The 22,203-nt window shown below is 45.0% G+C and overlaps 1 protein-coding gene across 1 annotated transcript in view; it reads left to right on the top strand.

Annotated features, from left to right (window-relative positions):
- The window catches only part of cacna1aa (calcium channel, voltage-dependent, P/Q type, alpha 1A subunit, a), a 100,339-nt gene that overhangs the window by 23,901 nt on the left and 54,235 nt on the right, over nt 1-22,203 (top strand). Inside the window, exons 4-14 of the mRNA XM_048244985.1 lie at nt 7,155-7,246; nt 8,079-8,231; nt 8,470-8,657; nt 12,472-12,575; nt 13,226-13,341; nt 13,843-13,899; nt 14,646-14,726; nt 15,814-16,020; nt 16,687-16,799; nt 17,344-17,456; nt 21,628-21,759. Coding sequence (XP_048100942.1) covers nt 7,155-7,246; nt 8,079-8,231; nt 8,470-8,657; nt 12,472-12,575; nt 13,226-13,341; nt 13,843-13,899; nt 14,646-14,726; nt 15,814-16,020; nt 16,687-16,799; nt 17,344-17,456; nt 21,628-21,759 — 1,356 coding nt within the window. The remainder of the gene's footprint in view (nt 1-7,154; nt 7,247-8,078; nt 8,232-8,469; nt 8,658-12,471; nt 12,576-13,225; nt 13,342-13,842; nt 13,900-14,645; nt 14,727-15,813; nt 16,021-16,686; nt 16,800-17,343; nt 17,457-21,627; nt 21,760-22,203) is intronic.

The raw sequence follows: 22,203 nt of genomic DNA, 5'->3' as shown, positions 1-22,203 counted from the left end.
TTTCCAGGGTACAATAAGGTAGCATTGCAGGGAATTTCATAGATCATAGAATATCATAGAATTTCATGAGAATGTATAGGGAAGAATTTATGAATATCTGGAAAAGTTGGCAGGGACATATTGTGGTAAGGTTGGTTGGTTGAAGGTCTGTTATGATTTCTTTATACAGAAATCTGTACCATGAGAAAACGAGGTCTTATTTATGAATACATTTTGTGTGAGTAAAGCACATTTGAAATGTGCATGTTGTCATATTTAGTCAGTCTTGTTAAAGGCAAATATTATTTGTAAGAGGACATATTTATATGGTTGACAAAATATTAACAAAGTTGCCTTTATACCTCACTTAACTAAGGACATAATGAAGGCATACTATTGTGAAAACTGCAGTAGTATGTGTTCTATCAACCTCATAAAATGCGTTAGTAGAAAATATTAAGAGTTACTTGAAAATGTAACTGAACTTCACATTGGGGTAATTTTGGAGAATTCAGATGTATTATATTGTAATGCAATTCCAATTGTAAGAGCAATGTGTGTGTGGTCGGGTTGAGGGGACAAAAAAATAAGAGACCTTGTATTCAACTGAGTGGAGCTGCAGTGCTGAGTTCAGCAGTAAGAGAACCAGCCAGAAAGAAAGATAGACAGGGAAGGAAATGAGAAAGAGAGAAAAGGGAGAAAGAGAGAGACCCTTGAGAGTGAAAAAGAAGAGTGTAAGAGAGAGTGAGGGTAAGAGAAAGAGAGAGTGAAATTGAGTGTGTGAGAGAGAGAGAAAGAGAGAGAGAGGCTGCCATCTGAATACACACAGGGTAGATGAACATTATCACCTGCACAGATATAAACACACAGGTGTGCATACACATACATCATCTTTCAATTAGACTTTGAGGCCACTGGTAATATATTACAGTGTGTGCATAGACATATACTGTATGTGCATATATAATGCTGTATATATTTAGAATAAGCCATGCAATGCTTGCTTGGGCAGGGCTGATTATGTGTGTACGTGTGAAGTGATTTTGGCAGCCTCTCAACAATCACCTGACCTAGATTCCAGCCTGTATGCATTAGAACCAGTGTGCCTAATCTCTTCCCTTTGATCTAGGAATGTACAAGTAGCCTTGTACAAGTGCGTCTATGTTCCTACACTATTTCCATTTATAGTTTGGCCCAAACTGTATATATATTTTAAGGAAAATCAATCTAGCCACACCTTCTCCACGTGAGGGTGGTGATGCTGAGATTCTATCAATGAGCAAAACGGGGGCCCTGTTGCCATGGAAACAGTTATGAATGAGAAGAGGGCTGGGAACCGTAAGGAAACCGTGCGCTAGAACGGCCCGTTGCCGTGGCGACAGGCTGAAAAAAAAAATGAGGGCCTGCTTTTTTTTTTTTTTTTTTTTTTTTTTTAAATCCTGGCTCTGCAATCTGAGTGTGGTGTGAAATGTAAATATAGCAGCAGAGCTAAAAACAAAAGTGATAAAATAAACGGGACGGTGGAATACGGAAACAGGGCTAGATGCGGCGCCATGTCAGCACACTGGCCATGTGCAGTGGCCGATAGGAGCCATACTGTCCCTGCTAGTGGCCACAGGCAGCCCAGCCCGAGTGGCAGGACAGACGGGAGGGGGCAGTCATAGTATCTAGCCTGTGTGCAGAGGTAGATAGATGGTGTCTCATTTTACTATTTGTGATCTTTGTCTGGTAAACTGTAACAGCACTCTTAAAACAAATGTGTTGAAAATAACACAACTTGTGTTGATTTTTAACACATCTCCATATCCAGATAGGGACAACACAGTTTGTGCTGTTTCCAACACATCCGTTTTAAGAGTGATTAATTTTAGATTATGTATACTAGTGCAGTGCCCGTTCAAACATGCTATTTCTGTAGCCCAATTACATGCCTGCAGGTACTGTAGGCCTGCTTTAAAAAATAGGATGAAAGGGAAAAACATAATTCCAGGTAAGCATTCAATAATGAATACAGATAATATAATAATATAATAAATGTGAAGTGAGCAGAAGGCTACATGTGACATTTTTTACAAATCAAAATGACATAATCCTAACAGCTGTTTTGAGTCAAGGCTATATGCTTAACCTATTTAATAACTTGATGATAGAGAAAACAAACCATTTTGTGGAATGATGCATCATCATATGAAATTTGCAACGATGTGTCTCTGGTGGCCTATAAGTGACATCACACTCTGTCTGCCACTCGTTGCTTGTCGCTGGTTATGCTTTGCATGTGTGGCATTCTTTAATTCGGGACCATTATCACTCGTTTCAATTTAGGACCTTGCAGTTGGAATTGTCGTTTGCTTATTCAAAGTCTAAAGACAGTCCAAAGTAGCCTGGGCTATTCGAAGTGTCCGTTCATTGCACAACATTTTTTACGTCATTTTGAAGAGCCACTGCATACCTGTGTGTGTTGCCGTGATGTTGCAAAATCCGCGGAGTCATTTTATGCAAGCAAACCGCATACAGGGGTCTTTATTGTTGAGGTCAGACATGTTAACACATCTTGCACTTGCTTAACTTTTTACCCATGTAACCTACACTGATCCAGTTCTGCCAAATCCTTGCTTCTATCCTCACTGGTAGCTTATAGTACAGTGCTGTGTGGGATGGGCTAGCGGCGAAAGCCAATGTGTGCTTCTTTTACAGATATATTTATCGATATCTTTTGCATTTCTTATTCAAACAACGTCAAATTTGGCACTGCACTTACTGATGCTCGTAGCATGCCCGTAGCAAGAAACCTGCCTGAAATCAGTCTGACAAACTGTCAGCGAGATATGCGTGCCACAGACATTAGGACACACACACAGACACTCCTTGCTTTATAGATAGATGAAAATGAGGTTTTTGGTCTTTTAGTCAGTATAGTATAGTACAGTACACTGTGTAGTGTGCACAGGCCATTTTATTCAGTTTGCACATATTTCAACCATCATGATAAACTTACAATTTCATGATTTGATCATGATTTCATCATTTGGGTTTTAGAGGGAAGTGTTCCTATAGTATGGCTACATATGCACCAACACAAACACATTCCATGTGTTTACCCACTCATGCATACATGTTTAGAACAGGAGACCACACACATGCACATGTACATGAGCACATCTTTTCTCACACAGCAGTTCACTCAACCATGATAACAGTCTGGCTTCAGCCTTCTCCCTTCTCCTGGTGATTGGCAGGTGTGTGTCCCACTGAGCTCTCCTTGTGAGAGCTGAGCAGACGCATTCACACGCACACACACACACACACACACACACACACACACACACACACACACACACACACACACACACACACACACACACACACACACCCTACCCAGTCATTCTCTCCCCCCTGCTGTTTTAGTTCTCACCCTCCCTCCCCAAAACCTCCATCTGCACACCTCCACACACCTGCCGTGTGCCCCAGGTCCCAGCAGCACCACACCTGGACATCAAGGCCCTCTCCCAGTGGCGCGCGGAGGCCCGGGCGACACATCCTCACAGGGGCTCCCGAGTCCTCTACAGACTGCCTCGATGTTACACAGGCTGACTTGTTTCATCGTTGTGCGGGCGCTGTCTTCGAAACATCCATTCTGCACAATGGTTGTGCAGCAGCATCCAGCTGTCATAGAACGCAGAAATGGATTCTGCACGTCACAGCTCCTTCCAGATACTCTGTGCTGTTAGCATCACAGTCAGGTCAATACTGACCATAACTGAACTGGAAATAAATAGAGCTGAGTGCAGGTGGGTGCAGGGGGAGGGTGAAGAAGACATTTCAGGGAGATGACGTAGGTAAAGTGGTCTGCTGGCTGCGATATAGGCAGCGTACAGAAGAGGATGAATGCTGAGTCTGTCAGGACCACAGAATTGGAAGGAGGACAGTGGACGTGTTGTGGATATTAACTATGGATATGAATAAATACACAAATCCATCTACAATTCATGGCCAAAATTGATTTAATAGTTGATGAAGCAGACTTGACATAGAATATAGAATTCCATTGTATTGTTTTTAGTTCAGTGGTCCAGGCTTTTCATGGGACTGAGAATGTAGGTTTTTTATATTTGTATGTGAAATTAGGTAGTGTGTGCTCTTGTTGTCTGACCAATGGTAATGCAGATATCCAGCATGTGTTGCTGTAAGTGATGATTGGAGTTGTACTGTTTGAAATGGTAGTACGATGTATGTTCCTGTCCCTGGTTTTGTGTGTTGTGTGTGTGGTAATTGGTAAGCTTTGTGGTAATCAGTGATGTGTCTTAATTGACAATGGTTGTGTATTGAGTTGTAATCATTGCATTGAGGGAGAGAGAGGGTGTGTGTGTGTGTGTGTGTGGTGTGTGTGTGTGTGTGTGTGTGTGTGTGTGTGTGTGTGTGTGTGTGTGTGTGTGTGTGTGTGTGTGTGTGTGTGTGTAAAGGTACTGTAGGTAAAAGTGATTGGCTTGACCGCTGTCGGAGGGAGGACGGTGCTATCTGTGTGAGTGAAGCGGTAGGGTAGAGATGGTGAGTAATTCCATGTAATGGCCGTGTAATGCGAGTCTGAGCATTCCCCAGGCACATCTATCTCTCAGTGCTCTGTCAGGGCCCCTTCATCTGCCACCGCCCCCAAACACACACACACACACACACACACACACACACACACACACACACACACACACACACACACACACACACACACACACACACACCCTTCTCTCTCTCCCTCAAGTCCACAATGCCTTGTGATCAATAAAGAGCAACAGTATATCAATCCCCTTCCTGTCAGGAAAGTTAATATGGACTCAGGGGGTGTGTGCGCATGTGGTAATGGATTAGATGCAGGGCTTTAACGCCAGTGTACATGACACTATGACGGTGGCGTGAGTTATGACTGTGTGCACATGTATAGCTACAGTAGTGGTGATATGTTACTGAGGTACAGAGGTTAGCTTCAAATAAGAAGTAAATCACTGCCCATAGCAAGCATTTAAGAAATGAGTTTGGCTCAAAAGAGCTGCTTTTCCAAATGCTGTCTCTAAAACATTAACCAGACAGAATATATTTCATTTACTTACTAATGGCCCACAAATCTATCAATCTAGGTTGTAGAGGTAGCAGTGCAATATTTTGAATGCTAATTGATTGTGAGGAATGAAATGGGAAGTGTTCTCTAGGATGAATTAGTTTAAATCTTATGTAAGACTTTAGTTACACTCTGTGTCATAACATTGTCACAACTGTGTCTTAAATGGGTCATGTCAAAAGCCACATATTCTCACTAGTTGTCAGGTTAGGCTTATTTCCACTGATATAACAGGCCCATGGCAATATTCAATGATAATTATGACAGATTTCATAAGATAAAACTCCAAAACAGACATATGTCATATGGAGACCAGGAGTTGTCATTGATATATTTTTTTGTTGTATATTGAAAAGCGTGCGCTCATTTTATGAAATTGTATGCTCATTTTACTGTATAATGGGCTCATTTTAGTAAATCATCACTAATTTTACTGAATTGTTGCCTTGTTTAAACAAGCACACAATTTACTAAAACTAGTGCACAATCTATAAAAATGAAGTTAGTTTAGTAAAATTAGTGCACATGGAATTTAGTCAAACGAGCACACGATTTGGTAAAAGAAGCACACATTCTCTCATCATACAGAAGAAAGTATTGCAATGACACCTCCTGGGTGGGGGGTGGGTTGTATGTTACTAGAGTGCAAAAGGGTGCAGTAACACAGTGATGCATCATATGATGAGAGAAATTCCTTGTGATTTTATGAAATTCATGTAGAGAATGTGTCAGCAGTTAACGGTCAGAGCAAAAAAGGTCAGTCAAACATTCATTATGAGATATGACAAAGGACGTGTGATAGATAAGAGAGATAATAGGCTATATTGTTTCTGCTTGCATTACAATAGTCTAGTGCATCATAGTAACAGTCAGCATCCGGTTGTGATACTGTACACACCATGCGTCACGTCAGTCAACAGAATAACTGGAAGTGAGACGTCTGAAAGTAACGTGTGTGCATGCTTGCGTCCGTGTGTGTGTGTGTGTGTGTGTGTGTGTGTGCGCATGCTTCAGTGTACATGTTTATGTGTGTGTATGTGTGTGTGTGTGTGTGTGTGTGTGTGTGTGTGTGTGTATGTGTTTGTGTTTGTGTTAAATGAGTCAGGTAGTGGCTGACTGGTTATGGCTTGTCGACTGCAAGGCTATAAATAGGCTCTGAGAAAGATAGAATAAAACGAGCCAGTCAGCACATCTCTCTCTTCTCTCCCACTGGACAATTTATTATTTCCTCTCACAGAGCTTCTGTCTCAGTTCTGCCTGCTCTATTCAACCATCTACTTTTTTTTTATCTCCCTTTATTTGATGTCATTCAGGTACATTTTGTTCAATTAACCTTATCTCAATTCATTCGGAGATCGCACAGACATGATAAAAATAAACACAAATGTACAGACTGTCGTGTGCACCCTTAATCACATCACTGGTTGTTGCAGATATCACAAGTTCCTCAGCAGTCTTACAGGTCTATTTCAGATATCACAAGTTCCTCAGCCGCCCTACAGGTCTATTTCAGATATCACAAGTTCCTCAGCAGTTCTACAGGTCTATTTCTCTCCATCAGCTCATTGTTTCTATCTAATGTATTGTTCTCTTTATGGATTGTCTGTATCCATTAAACAGGTTGGTATGGAAGTTGTATGTGGGCGTAATATGCATGATTTAATAAAGGTTTTGTTTACAGACACACACACACACACACACACACACACACACACACACACACACACACACACACACACACACACACACACACACAAACAAATATAAATACACACATAATTGAATCCACCAATCAAATTTCTTATAGAAAGGATTCAAATATTCTCAGAGAGATGATACAGCTTTGACACTCAAGGGTACACAAAGCTTTCTTTGCAAGGAGCGGTTGATATTTAGTCATTTTATCATAAAAGACTTTGGCCATATACAGATCATAGACACAACCTATTTCAAGGACTAGCACCTCCTTTCTATCTCTATGCAAGAACACATCACCACACACACACATAAACACACACATGCATGCAAACACACATTAACTTGTATCTATACTGGTCTCTTCCAGAATCCTGTCCACAATCGGGTCGGAGTTTGACCTGCGGACCCTTCGTGCCGTGAGAGTGTTGAGACCCCTCAAACTGGTGTCTGGGATTCCCAGTGAGTTTCGTAGGAGAATGGCTTGGGTGGTGGGTGGGGTTTGGTGGTCCAAGGACAGCAGAGGGACGAAGCAGGCACAGATGGTTCAACCGTTGGTTTCAACAGTTGAAAACTATTTGGGAAAAAAATGGTTGCACCATGGCTGAACTGCTTGTAGCCTCATCAGAACTGATCCACTGACATTGCCTTCATTTTCAGCATTTTTATTGTACAAGGTTGGGATGTTTTTAAAAAAAATGATATATATGTTTTAAAAAAAAAAATATATATATATACTGTATATATATATATATATATATATATGTGTGTGTGTGTTATGATGTGTGTATATATATATATATATATATATATATATGTCACCTACTATATATATATATATATATATATATATATATATATATATATATAGTAGGTGACAGATTAAGATTGTTAAAATGTACTAAGTAATGTAATTGAATAAATAGTTACATAAGTAATGTAACTATTTCAATTACTTTGTCAAAGTAATGGAACTAATCACATTTGATTACCGGCATATTTGACTACTTTTGATTGGCAGTGCAAATTTAAAAAAAAGAACCAGTGAAAAAATAAACTAAAAATGTAAATGCATATGGCCAAATTAATTCAGCCTGTTTAGGGTTTGAAAATATGTCAAGCAACATAATGATTGTACATATTGCAGCTTTTTTAATTTAATGACGTTTATTTTATAATTTAATTACATAATTCCATAACATGTAACTAGTTACTCCCAAACCCTGTTTATGTATATTTTTTGGGGGTATTTCTTGATGTGGGTGACTTATGATGTTTTCTGTTTGCCCTCCAGGCCTGCAGGTGGTGCTCAAGTCTATCATGAAGGCCATGATCCCTCTTCTGCAGATTGGTCTGCTGCTCTTCTTTGCCATTCTCATGTTTGCCATCATAGGCCTTGAGTTTTACATGGGGAAGTTCCATACCACCTGCTTTGACATCTACACAGGTGAGTCCTCCACCACTCTCAATCATGTTGTAGCCAAACTGTTACAGTTGATTCAATCCCTCTCAGTTTCTTATATATATGTTCTGATGATATTCTTATACAAAATATGAACAAAATATATAAAATCAAAGATACTTTAGTTTACCATCAACCATCTCTGATAAAGCATTGCGTTGTCAATTTGTTCTCTTTAAACATTTCCCTCACTCTCCTTTTCATGTTTATTCAATCCTCTAAGATGAGATACGGGAAGAGTTTCCATGTGGTACGGAGGCTCCATCTCGTCTTTGCCCTAATGGCACCACCTGTAAGCAGTACTGGCTCGGCCCGAACTATGGCATCACGCAGTTTGACAACATCCTGTTTGCCATCCTCACTGTCTTCCAGTGCATCACCATGGAGGGCTGGACTGACCTCCTCTACTATGTAAGTCCTGCTACTTCAGTTTTGCTATGATGTGAAAATACGTGAGATCATTTGATTCATGAACATACGCTATGTTGTGTTAAATATGTATGCATTATTACAGGTTCATAAAGACAGCTGTCGTTACAAACACTAAATTATTCTTGTTGTTGCATTTAGATTTACATTTATTCATTTAGCAGTCCAAATTGAGGATTCACATTAAGTTGCATTGCAAATTAAGTATACGTTTACAAACATCACAAGACTAGACCAGAGGATGAGAGTGCAGAAGTTTAAGTAGCAGTCAAAGTGTCGTTGAAGTATATAGAGGGAGATCGAGGGAAGTAGAAGAAAGGGAAAGAGGAGATTCATGGTAAGTGCATGTTAGGAGTTTTCCGTTCTTAGAAAGGGAGGTAAGAGTTGGGTCTTCAGGAGCTTCTTGAAAATAGAAAGGGCCACCCTGGCTATGGTAGCACTGGTAGGATGTTCTACCATCAAGGAACTACAAATGAAAATGGTCTGCATTGCTGTGTGCATAGGGGTGGCAATGCCACACAATGTTGCTTGGAGGAACGCAGCGGTCGAGGGGTAACATAAGCCTTTGTGAGAGCATTTAAGTAAGTGAGAGCTGACCCAGCAATCACTTTCTAGGCAATCATTAGTGACTTGAATTTGATGCGGGCGGCTAAGGGTTGCCAGTGGAGCTCAATGAACATAGGAAACATGGTCAGAGAAGGTCAGCTGATCATCAGTCATGACACCCAAGTTTCTTGCAACCTTAGGAGGAACAAAAGATGAAGAGTCAATGAGTCAATGAATGAAGCCATGGGTGGAGGAACAGAGGAGAGGAGAGGAGAAGTAGACTGGAGGCAGGTTGCAGAGGTAGCAGAAGGAATCCATGGGTGGAGGAACAGAGGAGAGGAGAAGTAGACTGGAGGCAGGTTGCAGAGGTAGCAGAAGGAAGCCATGGGTGGAGGAACAGAGGGTTCTTCTGAGAGGCACACATTGAACTGAAGGAAACAATGGTCAGAGAGATGCAAAATCATAACCATTAGGGAATCTGTGGCACAGTTTAGAGCGAGAATGTGGTCAAGCTCTTTGCCCACTTAGAGGGCTGCGAACCGGTTGTAGCTTGAAGGAATTGTATCAGGATAAGAGATCTGCAGAGTTAGGATCTAAATGGATGCTTATATTACCAAGTGAATAGTTCAAATATCATGAATGACAAGCCAACGAATGTGGAAGCTCCAAAAACTGCTATAATAGTTTTTTTTACCTGAAGATCTGTGATAAGTTACTGGAGAAAAATGATTGAATTGATTTAGACTGTAATCTTAAATAGACCGTGACTGAAATATTACATTTGCTCTGAACTGTTATAAAATGAAATAAGACAACTGAGTGCTGAATTATTATTTTTTTCCTTTCAGAATGACATTATGAATGATACAATGAAACAAAAATGTATTAAGCCTTACATTAACCTTTAACCTTAACATTAACCTTTAATTACTGTTGCATGTGATTCATACAAGTTTTGACTTGATCAAATGTCTTGTACTCAGTTAGCCATTGATCTACACACCCATAAGGGATCAGCAAGCCAAAAACAAGCCATGCTAATTTAATGTCTGACCCCTAATATGCTTTACACTGTTGCATGTCTGAATAATTGCACTCTCCGGCCAAGTGGAGGTCTATGCCAAACTTTTCAAGAACTGTACACTGGAGGGGCTGTGGGAAAATAAGCCATACATGCTGGTGCTGCCTTAAGCCCTGTTGCCAAGAGTAGAGTTGTCTAAAATTATTAGTGTGATTGTTTCATGAACATTTGGAACAGAAAAGGATGCATGCACTCGGCCCCTAAAGAGGACCTCTAAAGTGTAGGCTGATTGATCCTATTTCTGTGTCTATCTGAGGTTGATCATTTGAAATGGGCTATGTGCTTCTGTCAGGGCCTCCGACTGGAGTAGGTCTGTGTGTTTCTGTGCTAGGAGAAGTCCTCCAGAAAACTAGGGCAGGGAGGTCATCTGAGTGTTGAGGCAGCAATGGGCATTTCTATCTAGTATTAACAGTTCAAAAGGCTGACGCACATACACACTTACTCACCTACCCGCACGCACATACACACTCACACAGACACTTTCACACACTCACACAGATAGTCACACAGGGGTGCTTTTTTAAATTCCCTCAACTTGGATGGCTCTCCCATGCTTCCTCCTTCCTTCTGCAGTTATTTTTCTGCCCCTGGTCCATTCCCCACATCCCCTCTCTCTCTCTCTCTCTCTCTCTCTCTCTCTCATTCTCGGTCCCTTTCTTTCTGCGTCTCTTCCCCCATCTCCCTCCATCTCCGCCGGTCCCACCCAGGCGCTTCTCTATATTTAACAGCCTCTGTTCAGATGGAGTTATTCCTGCCTCGGCCGGGGGAGAAGCTGCTGAAAGTTTAATGGGCAAAAGGACTGCAGTGTATACAGCATAGCTTTCAGACATGCAGAAAGAGAGGGAGAGTGTGTTAGAGAGAACGAACGAGAGCGAGAGGAGAGGACTAATAGAGATATGGAGGGAGCTAGAGGCAGAGAGAAACAGAGAGAGACAGAGAGGGAGGGAGAGAGAGATTCTGTTTGAGAGAGTACTTGACACTACGAAGACCTATGTTTGAAACTCAGAAGGACTCTTGATGGCATTGTTACCTGAGAAAATTCTTGAATTTCCCCTTGAGGATCAATAAAGTATCTATCTATCTATCTATCTATCTATCTATCTATCTAAAAAGCAGTAACCCAAAAACACATGTGCACTATTTCTATATCGTTTTTTGGGGGGTTTGACCTCGCTACAGGCACTGTGCAGATGTATTGTGAAAGTGCCTGGTAAGCCCTCCACTGGCAATGAAGTGACATCATTCATCCAGCAGGACCCTAAATAATTCATAGTCTGGATTCTAGGGCAGACTATATGAAAAAAGAAAGAAAAAATGAGTGCACACTTTTTCATGATGTCCTGCTTTTGTAACAAGTGCACTAAAAAGCACACCTTAATACTAGAATATTAGTTATAACTATAATATATAATAACACTAGCTTATTTTTCTGTTGTAATTGTGTTTTACATACAATTTATGCAATTTATGGCTAAACCTCTGCTAATAAATCTACAACTTATTTTTTTATTTGCTCTGCTAATATGTTATAAAACGCACTCTTGGACTAATAATGTTATATAGCACTCTTGGACAATAAAAGCCAACTGGTCTCAACTGCTCTCATCAATGAAGAAATGTCAGGAATATGCTGGCGTTTTTAGCTCCTCTACTTGTACATGTCATGAGACTGACTTATACATGTCATCAACATGTGATAGGAAATGTGCTGTCCTATGTCATTATGAGCAGTGAATTGGCAATTGGCAGGTGAAACTCATCATCAAATTAATCAGCTGATTAATCATTATGTCACCTCTCAGAATTTTAGATGTCATAGCAGCTTTCACATTATGCTACTAATAGCATAATACCTGTACACCAATTGCTGCTTATAGTGGCATGATAGTGAAGCAACACTAGAGCGAACCATTGTCAAAATATGCCATCTGCAATTGAATGCTTTTATAGCATTGTTTATGATAGTCCCATGATGCAGGGATAAGGTCAAAATGATAGTTATTCTTGAGAGCCATTGGGATGCTCTAAATGCAGTCTGGAGTCTGGCTGGAAACTTGTCGGCTGGGAAAGCCAAAAATATCTGGCTGTGTTAAAAGGGTGTCCAGTCCCTTCCCGACTACTGTCTCACGTGTAGCCTGGCACCTGTCTGTCTGTCTGTCTGTCTCCCAGAGTGACGATGCCTCCGGGGGCGCCTGGAACTGGATGTACTTTATCCCACTCATCATCATCGGCTCCTTCTTCATGCTCAACCTGGTGCTGGGTGTCCTGTCCGGGTAGGTCACTGTCATCTCTCCTCCCTGCATCCGCTGCTTGTCAGTCTAGAGGTGTCCATGATGTTCCGTCCACCTGTCTGTCTGGCCTGTGTTCTTGTGTCTCTGTCATCATATGTGCCGTTGTCCTTACCTGATCTGTCTGTCTGTTTGGCTGTCTGTCTGTTGGCCTGTATGATTATGTATCTGTCAGCATTATCCTCGCCTGTTTTTTGCATGGAGTACATAAAGTTCTGCTGAAGTGTTACCGCATTTCTCTCATAGTTGAACTAGTGCACCGTGACGCTAATTATGCGAGTGTAATGGGTACAATTAGTTGGAAGCAGAAGCGCAAATTACATAACATCACAGTGCAGTGTGTAGCTTTAGCTAAAGGCATCTACTTTATGACTAAGTGTAACTGAATTCATATGCTGGCATAGACTTGCCCAAGTGGAAGGCTTTTCTGATGTTATGTAACCTGGGTTACGCTTCTGTAATGTTATGTGAGGGCCGAAATCTGATTTCTGTACTGGGTGTGTGTGTGTGTGTGTGTGTGTATGTGTGTGTGTGTGTGTGTGTGTGTGTGTGTGTGTGTGTGTGTGTGTGTGTGTGTGTGTGTGTGTGTGTGTGTGTGTGTGTGTGTGTGCGTGCGTGCGTGTGTGTGCGTGTAGGGAGTTTGCCAAAGAGAGGGAACGTGTAGAGAACAGGAGTGAGTTTCTGAAGTTGAGGAGACAGCAGCAGATAGAGAGGGAGCTCAACGGCTACCTGGAGTGGATCTGCAAAGCAGGTACAGTAGAAATGCACAGGCACTATGCACAAACACACACACACACACACACACCCATGAGCACAGTAAACACATTTGCACAACAGCAGAAATGCTTGCAGATAATACCCATCATGCAGAGTGTTATGTAAGGCAGGAAGATAGGTGCTTAAGATTTCCTCTAACCGTTTCTGTTAAGTCATGATTTCATTCAGGCAGATGGATTTGAATTTGAAGTGAGCTGTTGGTGATGAGTGTCACAAGCACATGAGTTTAACTCAATACTTAATTCATTAGTGGAATACACCTTGCCTTAAATAACAGTTTACTTATCAAAAGCCTGTGTGTGGTTGTAGGTCCATCAGACCAGAAGGTGCTTTATGATAGTGCTAACAAGGCAAAGTACTGTATTAGACATAGTGTCAGCACTTATTCCAGTGAGTTAGACTGACGTAAGTGATCATGTGACTACTCTCTTGTTATAATACACCCTGCCTGATTTAACCCTTTCATTGTGTTTAGAAGAAGTTATTCTGGCGGACGAAGACAATGAAACGGATGACCGGATGCCCTTTGATGGTATTTACCCCCTGAGCTCTCTGTCTCTCTGTCTCTCCCTCTATTTCTCCCTCCCTCTCTCTCTCTCCCTCTCCCTTGCTTTCTGTCTCTAGTTGACTGGCTGCTACAATCTGTTCATTTCTTAGCAGACTAGCCCCGGTGGCTTTTTTGTTCTCTTCATCTGTTTCTTCTTCTCAGCCAGTCCTCTCCATCTCCTCTCTTACTCTCCTCCTCCTCTCTCTCCCTCCTCCTCCTCCTCTCTCTCTCCTCCTCCTCTCTCTCTACCTCCTCCTCTTCCTCTCTCCTCCTCCTCTCTCTCTCTCCTCCTCCTCTCTCTCTACCTCCTCCTCTTCCTCTCTCCTCCTCCTCTCTCTCCCTCCTCCTCCTCCTCTCTCTCCTCCTCCTCCTCTCTCTCTCCTCCTCCTCTCTCTCTACCTCCTCCTCCTCCTCTCTCTTCCCCTCTGCTGACCTCCGTGGCTTTGCTTTGCCTCAAACCTTCACGTCTCAGTAGTGTGTGCAGTGTCAACGGAAGTCCACGTGCCCTAGCATTTGTGTGTGTTTGTGTTTGTGTGTGTATGTGTGTGTGTGTGTGTGTGTGTGTGTGTGTGTGTGTGTGTGTGTGTGTGTGTGTGTGTGTGTGTGTGCATGTCCACCCCACTGGAGTCAGTTAGTTAGTGAGTTGGAGTGAGTTTGGAGAGAGAGAGAGAGAGAGAGAGAGAGAGTCACTGAGTTGTGTGAGTGAGTCACAGAGTGCGATCTCCTCCTAGCAGCGTCGCGGAGGAGGCCCACCCTCAAGAAGAACAAGAACGACCTCCTGAACCCTGAAGAGGCAGAAGGAGACGCTCTAGGTGAGACGCACAGGCAGATGAATTCAAACACACACACACACCTGGACACACACACACATCTGCACTCCTGGACACACACACACACACACACACACACAGACACAGACACAGACTAACACACACACACACACACACACACACACACACACACACACACACACATACACACACACACACACACACACACACACACACACATACACATAAACACACATCATTCATTACCCACAATAACCTAATGCGTACAACCTAGTGCATTCTCTCACCACATATACAAAAGCACTCTCTTAATCAACGGATATGCACACGGAAAAACAAATACAGACCATGTACCTTTATAAAAACACTTCCTGTTACGCACTCATAAATTCTAATGTGAACACAAATATAAACAGACATGCACCCACGCATTCAGGCTCAGTGCTCTACAAATAGGCACAGTGCTGGCTACCTATTAGGCATGATTGAGCATAGCTCCTTTCTCTGGGGTGGACTGAGGTAAACAGAGTCAGCACTCTGTAGATGCGTAACATGGCGAATGCAAATGTTCAGCAAGATACTGTAGGATGTCCTAAGGGGTGTATGATTAAGCTAAACCAATGTCAACAGCAGAGCCCAGCGGATCAGCTCAGGGAGAAGCTGGATTTACCAAGGGTCTGCTGATGCACACAGATCTTTTTTTTTTTTTCTTTAAGTAGCTGGGTAGGAGGCCTTTCCTTCTGTTTTGGACTTCTTGATGCCACTGTTGTTTCTTTCCAGTGACTTCCTAATTCTGCAACTGTTCTGTTATCTCTTGGTCCTCTCAAACCTCTCCCCGTGTACTCACCACCTCTCGCTGTTTGTGGTCCATCCAATATGTGTCCATGTTCCCATGCGTCACATCTCTCACCTCTCTCTCTTCCATCGCCCATCTGTCTCTCTTTCAACTACCTTGCAACTACTCATCCCTCCTCATCAAATCCTCTTTTCTGTTATGTCTTCCTCCATCTCTGCATCTCTCCATCTCTCCCACCATCACTCTCCCACCACCCCCCATCACTCTCCCACCATGCCCCCCAATCTTCCCCTTGCTCCTCTCCCACCCCAGGGTCCCCGTTCACCCGGGCCAGCCTGAAGAGCTCCAAGCTGGAGGGCTCCACCTTTGACAAGCGCGAGCGCCGGTTTCGCTTCTTCGTCCGCCACATTGTCAAGACGCAGGCCTTCTACTGGTCCGTGCTCTGTCTGGTGGGCCTCAACACGCTGTGCGTGGCCGCCGTGCACTATGACCAACCCGACGTCCTCTCCGACTTCCTCTGTGAGTGACGCCCTCAGCGCCCCACCCCACCCCACCCCCACCCCACCTCCCCCCCCTCTTACTCTGACTGTTTTCAAAATGGCTGGCCAAAAAGGATAGTGTGTGAGAGGAACGTTATTTTTTTTTTCTTTAACTGTGGGAATTTCCTGGGTGTGTAATGTTCCCACTTGGTCAATTAGGTGTGCCGGGCTTTTGCATCACTCGCTCACTTGCCCAAGGAGAGCTTTGTCATTATTTTGTGAGAGAGGCGCATACTTAAAAGTATTACTGTTAATTAGCCAGATGGCTCATGGGAAGTGTCTAGGTGGCCCTTCCTGAAGTAGACAGTATGCAGTGCATGCAGACAGTGCTTCCCACTTTACATCCTGAAGGCAAGGGTCTGTGTTTGCCAGGTTTGGTTGACATAGAGAGCACATCAGGACATAGACACAGATATAGAGAGAGAGGCTGTCTGTGAGCTCCGGAACATGATTTTAATGGGCCAGAGTCGTTTTTTCAACATTTAGTCTTCTGATTGCATTCTCATAATCTTTAGGTTATCTCAATGTTCTTCCAATGCCTCACTGTTAGGCTGTTTTATGTCTCCTAAAATTGAATCTCTTTTGATTTCCCATATTGTACTGCTTTCACTTCCTATTCCGTGTTCCCTGTGTCCTTCTCATGCAGACTTTGCCGAGTTCATTTTCCTGGGCATCTTCATGTCAGAGATGTGCATCAAGATGTATGGATTGGGGACACGCCCTTACTTTCACTCCTCCTTTAACTGCTTTGACTGCATTGTAAGTTTTCCTTCGGACCTGCTTCTCTTATTCCCCAGCATGATTTCCCCCTGGCTTACGAACTCGTAAATAATAACGATCCAGGTGTAACTGAAACTGCTGCCATGTCGTACACATGATGATACTGATGCCCTTGGCCTGAAATCTAGATAACAAATATTTTATTGCTTTTAAATGTCTTTTTTTTTGTCCAAATGCAATATAGAAAATAAATATTACATTTTTCATCAGAGGCCTATAATACACAGACATATGGAGACAGATAGTGTTTATATTGCACTGACTAAATGTATTGTTGTTATTCCACTACCAATTTAATATTTTCACAACAAGCTGATGTTGCCTAAGTGTGATAGTCCATACATAATTGATGGTCTTATTTTAGAGGTACACTTTTGTTTAAACTAAGTTTCCCATGTGTATGTGTAGTACTGTATGTCTGCATGCACTTGTTTGTACGTCTGTGTGTAATTGTTTACCTGTGTGTGTGTGTGTAAGTGTATGCCCATGTTTATATATGTGTGTGTGTGGCTTTGTGTGGCAGGTCATATGTGGCAGCATTTTCGAGGTCTTCTGGGCAATGATCCAGCCTGGCACCTCCTTTGGCATCAGTGTGTTGCGCGCTCTCAGGTTATTGAGGATCTTCAAAGTGACCAAGTGAGTCTCCCCTGTCTTCCGGTCCCAGCCAGTGCAGTGTGGTCCGGTGTGGTGTGGTGTTGTCTGGTGTGGTGTTATGTGGTGCGGTGTGGTGTGGGTTGGTGTGGTATGGTGTGGTGTGGTGTGGTGTGGTGTGTGGTGTTGTGTTGTGTGGTGTGGTGTGGTGTGTGGTGTTGTGTTGTGTGTGGTGGTGGGGTGTTGTGTGGTGCGGTGTGGTGTGATGTGGTGGTGTGTGGTGTGGTGTTGTGTGGGTTGGTATGGTGTGGTGTGGTGATGTGGTGTTGTGTGGTGCGGTGTGGTGTGGTGTTATGGTATGGTGCGGTTTGGTGTGGTGTGGTGCGGTGTGGTGTTGTGTGGGTTGGTGTGGTGTTGTCTGGTGTGGTGTTATGTGGTGCGGTGTGGTGTGGGTTGGTGTGGTACGGTGTGTTGTGGTGTGGTGTGGAGTTGTGTTGTGTTGTGTTGTGTTGTGTTGTGTTGTGTTGTGTTGCTGTGTGGTGGTACAGTGGTGCGTGTGGTGTGGGATGTGGTGGTGTGGTGGTGTCGTGGGTTGGTATGGTGGTGTGGTGTGATGGTGTTGTGTGGTGCGGTGTGGTGTGGTGTGATGTGGTGGTGTGTGTGCTGTGGTTGGTGTGGTGTTGTCTGGTGTGGTGTTATGTGGTGCGGTGTGGTGTGGGTTGGTGTGGTACGGTGTGTTGTGGTGTGGTGTGGAGTTGTGTGTTGTGGTTGTGTTGTGTTGTGTTGTGTTGTGTGGTGTGGTGTTGTGTGGTGCGGTGTGGTGTGGTGTGATGGTGTGGTGCGGTGTTGTGGCTGGCAGTGGTGGTGATGTGGCGCGGCTGGTGGTGTTGTCTGGTGGTGTTATGTGCGCGTGTGGTGTGGCTGGTGTGGTACGGGTAAGGGTGTGGAGTTGTGTTAAAGAAGAAGCAAAGGTGTTGTGTTGTGTTGTGTTGTGTTGTGTTGCGTCAGGGTGTGGTGTTGTGGTGCGGTGGTGTGATGCGGTGTGTGGTGCTGTGTGGTTGCGCGGCGGTGGTGTGATGTGGTGTTGTGTGGTGCGGTGTGGTGTGGTGTTATGTGGTATGGTGCGGTATGGTGTGGTGTGGTGCGGTGTGGTGTTGTGTGGTTGGTGGTGTTGTCTGCGTGGTGTTGCGTGGTGCGGTGGTGTGGTTGCGTGGCACGGTGTGTCAGGTGGTGGAGTTGTGTTGCTGCGTTGTGTTGTGGTTGTGTTGTGTCAGGTTGTGTGGTGGTGCTGTGTGGTGCGTGCGGTGTGGTGTGATGTGGTGTGTGTGGTGGTGTTGTGTGGCTGGTATGGTGTGGCGTGGTGTGATGCGTTGTGTGGTGTGGTGTTGTGTGGTGTGGTGTTGTGTGGTGCGTGGTGTGACGTGGTGGTGTGGTGGTGCTGTGGGTTATATGGTGTGGTGTGGTGATGTGGTGTTGTGTGTGGTGTGGTAACAGGTGGTGCGGTGGTGTTATGTTGTATGGTGGTGCGCGCAAAAGGTGTGGTGTGATGTATGAAAGCGGTGTGGTTAAGGTGGTGCGATGATGTGGTATGGTGCCGTGGTGGTGTAAAATAGTGTGGTGCCGCAGGGTGGTGTGGTATGGTGGTGCGTGTGGTGCCATGTGGTGCGTGGTGGTTAGGTGCGGAGGAATAGGTGTGGTGCTGTGGGTTGGTGGTGTTGTCTGGGTGTGGTAAGCGGCGTGTGGTGTGGGTTGGTGTGGTACGGTGTGTTGTGGTGTGGTGTGGAGTTGTGTTGTGCCAGTTGCCGTGTTGCGCTGGGCTGCCAGGTTGTGTTGCCAGTGGTGTGGTGTTGTGTGGTGCGTGTGGTGATGTGGTGGTGGTGTGTAAGCGTGGTTGGCATGGTGTGGTGTGGTGATGTGGTGTTGTGTGTGGTGTGTGTGGTGGTGTTGCGGTATGGTGCGTCGCAGTGGTGGGAAGCGGTGTGGTGTTGTGGCTGGTGTGCGTTGTCTGCGTGTGCGTGGTGCGTGTGGTGGGCTGGTGCGGTGGCACGGTGTGCATGGGTGTGGTGTGGTGTTGTGTTGTGTTGTGTTGTGTTGTGTTGTGTTGTGTGGTGGTGTTGTGGTGCGGTGTGGTGTGGTGTGATGGTGGTGTGTGGTGCGGTGTTGTGTGGGTTGGTATGGTGTGGTGTGGTGGATGTGGTGTTGCGTGGCTGTGCTGCCTGGTGTGGTGTTACGTGGTGCGTGTGTGGTGGTTGGTGTAAAGTGTGCGTGGAGTTGTGTTGTGTTGTAAGCAGCGTTGTGTTGTGCTGTGTTGTGTTGTGTTGTGCTGTTGTGTGGGTGTTGTGTGGTGCGTGTGGTGTGATGTGGTGGTGTGGTGCGGTGTTGTGTACAGGCGGTGTGGTGTGTGATGTGGTGTTGTGTGCGTGTGGTGGTGTTGCGGTGGCAGCGGTATGGTGTGGTGGGGCGTGTGGTGTTGTGGGTTGGTGTGGTGTTGTCTATGTGTGTTATGTGGGTGCGTGGTGGGCTGGTGGTACGGTGTTGTGGTGTGGTGTGGAGTTGTGTTGTGTTGTGTTGTGTTGTGTTGTGTTGTGTTGTGTTGTGTGGTGTGGTGTTGTGTGTGGTGCGTGTGGTGTGGTGTGATGTGGTGGTGTGTGTGTGCCAAAGGGGTGTGGTGGTGATGTGTGTTGTGTGGTGTTGTGGTGGTGTTGTGTGGGCGTGGTGGTGGATGTGGGTGGTGTGTGGTGTTGTGGGTTGGTATGGTGTGGTGATGTGGTGTTGTGTGTGTGCTGTGTGCGCGGTGGTGTTGCGCGTGCGTGCGGCGCGGTGGTGATGTGGTGGCGGTGCGGTGGTGGTTATGTTAAGCGTGATGTGGTATGGTGCCGTGGTGGTGTATAGTGTGCCGTAGGTGGTGGTGGTGCGGTTGGTGGTGCGTGTAAGCGGCGCGTGTGGTTAGTGCAGCGGAGTGGTTAGGTGGTGTGGCTGGGTGTGGTGCTGTCTGCGTGGTGTTATGTGGTGCGGTGGTGGCTGGTGGTAACGTGTTGTGGTGGTGGAGTTGTGTTGTGTTGTGTTGTGCCAGTTGTGTTGTGTTGTAAGCGCGTTGTGCTGTGTTGTGTGGTGGCGTTGTGCGGTGCGTGTGGTGCGGTTTGGTGTGGTGTGGTGCGGTGTGGTGTTGTGTGGGTTGGTGTGGTGTTGTCTGGTGTGGTGTTATGTGGTGCGGTGCGGTGTGGGTTGGTGTGGTACGGTGTGTTGTGGTGTGGTGTGGAGTTGTGTTGTGTTGTGTTGTGTTGTGTTGTTGTGTTGTGTTGTGTGTGGTGTGGTGTTGTGTGGTGCGGTGTGGTGTGGTGTGATGGTGGTGTGTGGTGTGGTGTTGTGTGGGTTGGTATGGTGTGGTGTGGTGTGATGTGGTGTTGTGTGGTGTGGTGTTGTGGTGTGGTGTTGTGGTGCGGTGTGGTGTGGTGTGATGTGGTGGTGTGTGGTGTGGTGTTGTGTGGGTTGGTATGGTGTGGTGTGGTGTGATGTGGTGTTGTGTGGTGTGGTGTTGTGTGGTGCGGTGTGGTATGGTGTGGTGCGGTGCGGTGTGGTGTGATGTGGTATGGTGGGGGTGGTTAGGTGTGGTGCGATGTGATGTGGTATGGTGCCGTGTGGTGTGGTGTGGTTAGGTGTGGTGCCGTGTGGTGTGGTGTGGTGCGGGTTGGTGTGGTGCGGTGTGGTGCGATGTGGTGCGGTGTGGTTAGGTGTGCGGAGTGGTTAGGTGTGGTGTGGCGTGGTTAGGTGTGGTGCGGTGTGGTTAGGTGTGGTTAGGTGTGGTGCGTCAATTCGATGACGTGGTGTGATGTGGTGTGGTGTGATGTGGTGTGGTGTGATGAGATGTGGTGTGGTGTGGTGCGGGTTGGTGTGTGTGCTGTGGTGTGGTGCAGGTTGGTGTGGTTCGGTGTGGTTAGGTTGGGTGCGGTCCATCCCTGGCTGTGCCTACTCTATTTCATTTGTCCCAATTAAGCTCAAGTCATTTTTCTGTCTGAAGTCTGCTATGGATGCCCTGTGATGTTCGATCAATCACCCCACTGTCAAGTTGTGATTGCCATGAATTGACGATATTCTCTCTCTCTCCTCTCTTTCTCTCTCTCTCTCTCTCTCTCTCTCTCTCTCTCTCTCTCTCTCTCTCTCTCTCTCTCACTCTATCTGTCTGTCTGTCTGTCTCTCACTCTCTCTCTGCTCACAGGTACTGGGCCTCCCTGAGGAACCTGGTGGTCTCCCTACTCAACTCCATGAAGTCCATCATCAGCTTGCTCTTCCTGCTCTTTCTCTTCATCGTGGTCTTTGCCCTTCTGGGCATGCAGCTCTTCGGGGGCCAGTGAGCATCAGTTCTCCTCATAATTGAGCCTCGGAATCGCTACGAATCACTAAGAATTGTGGGATTTACAGACACAGCGGCTAGTGTACAGATAGACTGGCCTACTATACAATTTGGTATTATGTGAATGAATACTGGGGATTCCTGTAGTGAATCTATATGTGCTGCTGATCTGTATGCCTGCAATTAACACTATAGTATAGTACTACACTATAGTACTACACTATAGTATTTTAATATCAAAGAAAGGGAATTTCAACAGAATGTAATGTAGCCCTACAAATAGCGTTACAGTACGCACAGCTAACATTACCTGCTGGCTCTCATACCTTTACCGGAAACAGATAGTACTCACTTTAATTGCAGACATAAAAGAAATCGAGAAACTAGTCACCCGTTCTCTATACTATCTGTGTTTTGGCAAGAGAAAAAGGTGTTGTCAAA

The sequence above is a fragment of the Alosa alosa genome, chromosome 6, assembly GCF_017589495.1.
Source record: "Alosa alosa isolate M-15738 ecotype Scorff River chromosome 6, AALO_Geno_1.1, whole genome shotgun sequence".
NCBI classification, from domain to species: Eukaryota; Metazoa; Chordata; class Actinopteri; order Clupeiformes; family Clupeidae; genus Alosa; species Alosa alosa.
The sequence above is the reverse complement of the archived record's forward strand: the minus strand, read 5'-3'. Positions and strand labels throughout refer to the sequence as shown.